This window comes from Merops nubicus, unplaced genomic scaffold (assembly GCF_000691845.1).
Source record: "Merops nubicus isolate BGI_N331 unplaced genomic scaffold, ASM69184v1 Scaffold17683, whole genome shotgun sequence".
Lineage (NCBI taxonomy): Eukaryota > Metazoa > Chordata > Aves > Coraciiformes > Meropidae > Merops > Merops nubicus.
The window spans coordinates 1-3046 of NW_008599759.1; the positions used below are offsets into that span (position 1 = coordinate 1).

Here is a 3046-nt window from a genome sequence, read left to right on the forward strand (position 1 = left end):
AACCCCTGACTTTCTGTGATTCTGTGACTTGCACACTGAACATGTTAGATAAATCCAAACCCATTATTTTTTTTCTTTACACGACTGTGGTGTTAATTGAGGTTTTGGGTTTATTTAAGACCAAGCCTGCCAAGGAGTGAACTATATTTGAATGTTTGGCTCAAAAGTACCCCCTAAAATTGCAACTCCTGACATATTGCATTGCTGGAAAAGTTATTTTGACTGATAACTGAGACCTGTACAAATAGTACAGAATTATGGAATTAATATATGAATCAAATACTGCTTCCCTAGCTGTCCAGTTCAGTGAAGTAAGCTTATGAGGTGAGGTGAGTATCACTTCTATAACAAGTTCAGATCAAGATCAAGTTCTAAGGAAGTCGAGCTGCTGTATATAACCTGAAAATTACATTGTAAATTGTTTGATTTCTATTTCTGATCTCATCTATTTCTTGTGCACAAACTTAGATCTGAGTGTATTTTTCTGACTGGTGTTTTTCTCTTCTTAATACACAGCTCATGCTAGATACGTGGAATGAATCCATATTTTCAAATATAAAAAATAGGCTCCAGGACAGTGCAATGAAGCTAGTTCATGCCGAAAGGCTAGGAGAAGCTTTCGACTCTCAGCTTGTTATTGGAGTTCGAGAATCATACGGTATGTCTTGCAGAGGCTGGACTCTGTTGGCTCCTCACTTCAGGGAATGAAGTTTCATCATACAGTGTTGACAGTTGTGGTGGTAGGGTTGGAATGACTATCGCAGCATTTCTTTGGTATTGATGTGATGGTGATATGTGATACCAATTAAATTCTGTTTAAAATCTTTAATTTGCAAGTGATCTAACTATGCATCAGTTACCGCAAAATCAGTGTTTTTAAAGAGCAAACTACTTTTTGACCTTTTAGAGTTGCAGATATAACCTTATGTCTGTGTTCCTTTCTGTAGCCTTTCTGATACTTTGGACACTTTCAAGAAGTGCCAAACTTGAAGACTCTCAGTCTTTGTCTTCTTTTCAAACCAGATCTGTCTATCTGAAACTTCTATGACATTTCACTGTTGCCTGCCTCTTCTACAAAGCTCTCCAGCCTATTGAATTAAACTTCTGGCTAGTACCCTGGTGGCTTTGTAGATGTCCAGTTCTAATGTTTTTTTTTTTCAAGTGTGTTCCATTTAAGGACATTATTTTCTCTGTAACAGTTGAGAGGAAGACAGAAGCTTTTTTACAAATAGTGCAAAGCACTGCTGGGTAGTAGTAACTCACTGTTTCCATTCTTAGAAAACAGGGAGGAAAAAAAAAAACAAACCAAAACAAAACAACAAATGCCAAAAAAAAAAAAAAAGTACAAAGTGAAGACATTTGGATTCTAAGAACAATGTCTAAGAAAAGCTGTTTGCTCATTCAGGTGTAGAAGTTTTTAGTTTAGGTATTATGCTAAGCTTTTTTTTTTAATTTTTTTTTTTTCTCTCCAATTTTGCTGTTATATGTGTATTGCTGGGTACCATGTTTGAATGTCTGAAGTGTTGGAGATAGGTATGCAGTTCTTTGCAGTTTTCTATAGTTAATCTAAATGTCTCTGGAGCAAGAACTGGACAATTTTGGTTACCTTTAGGGATCAGAGTGTGTTTATAGGATACTTCATATTGTTCACTGCAGCCTTTTAATACAAGACTCACTTGAATGAGAGAAACTTGCTTATTATTAACCACTTAAGTTTCCAAGACTTGAGAGTAAGTTTGGACTTTCTCTTTGCAGTTAACCTTTGTTCTAATCCTGAAGATAAACTTCAGATATATCGGGATAACTTTGAAAAGGCATATTTGGATTCAACAGAGAGATTTTATAGAACACAAGCTCCTTCTTATTTACAACAAAACGGTGTACAGAATTATATGAAATATGTAAGTAAAAATTCGGTTATAACTTTGTTCTGAAAGTGTTAGGACTTAAAATGATTGCTGTTCTCCTTTTGCACAGGCAGATGCTAAACTAAAAGAAGAAGAGAAAAGAGCACTACGATATTTGGAAACAAGGCGTGAATGTAACTCTGTGGAAGCAGTAAGTATAATGCGTAGAAAAATTGTTGTATTTTGTGTAGTATTATTACATTGCAGTTTTGATTTTTTTTTTTGTGTTACAGCATTCCTTGCGGGCAGTAGATTGATATGAAACTGTTGATTTTATGTTTTTTAATCATCTTTTTTTTTTTTTTGTCAAAAAATCTGTATTAATTTCCAGTCTGGCAATTTCCAATTTCTACAGATGTTCTACTAGTGAATGTAGATCAAAAGTTCAGACTGAAGTGCAGGTTTCTGTTTAAGTTGATTTTTATTCTTTCGTTTTTAGTCAGGTATGATTTTTTTTTTTTCCCCCTATGCTTAACAAGCTATGAGAACAATGTTTGAAAATAAGCTGACCAATCTAGTGGCTAAAGGCTTTCTCACTGCTCATTTAGAGCACTGATTTACTGCTCATTGCAATCAAAAGGAGCAATAGAAATGTTATTAAAACTGTTCTAGATTTACTGTTAGGTAAATATATACAGCTATTTAATATAAAGGATTTTTTTTCTTTTTTTCCTTCCCCTTCCCTCCCTTCAGCAAAATTTTACACAGTGCAGATGCTGGAGGTAGATTTAACTGCAAAGAATAGTTCCTAACTGTCTGTGTTGAAATTAGTTCAGGAGACAGGTTACTTTAAATAAACAGACTTTAAATCTGAATTTTCTGCAGTGGATCAAAATGCATTGTATGTCTTTTGTTAACTTGCAAGTCGTTTAGTTTTGCACAGCTATAAACTGTGACCCATATAAAGAGGCTGACAAAAGAGAGATGGCCCTGGCATGTACGGGCACTTTCTGTCCTAGCTCTAGCCATAGTGTCTTGTTCAAGCCAACCAGCCTGGTCCAAATAGAGTAGGCTGGAATGAGAGCTATTCTTAGATGTATACTTGGAAACTAAGTAGGGTAGTTGATGTTCCAAAAGTGATGGCTCCCTTGAGAGAAAAGAGTCGACAAGTACTGAGCTCATGACTGCTTTGGAAGAGA

At 35.3% G+C, this 3046-nt stretch overlaps 1 protein-coding gene across 1 annotated transcript; it reads left to right on the top strand.

The window, feature by feature from the left end:
• Window positions 1–516: 516 nt before the first annotated feature.
• LOC103770259 (cullin-5-like) lies at window positions 517–2350 on the top strand (the record flags this gene model as incomplete). The annotated part of the gene is made up of 4 exons (XM_008937513.1): window positions 517–658; window positions 1756–1901; window positions 1978–2058; window positions 2347–2350. Coding segments are annotated over 4 exons (373 nt in total), but the record flags the coding sequence as incomplete, so codon positions are not given.
• Window positions 2351–3046: the final 696 nt, after the last annotated feature.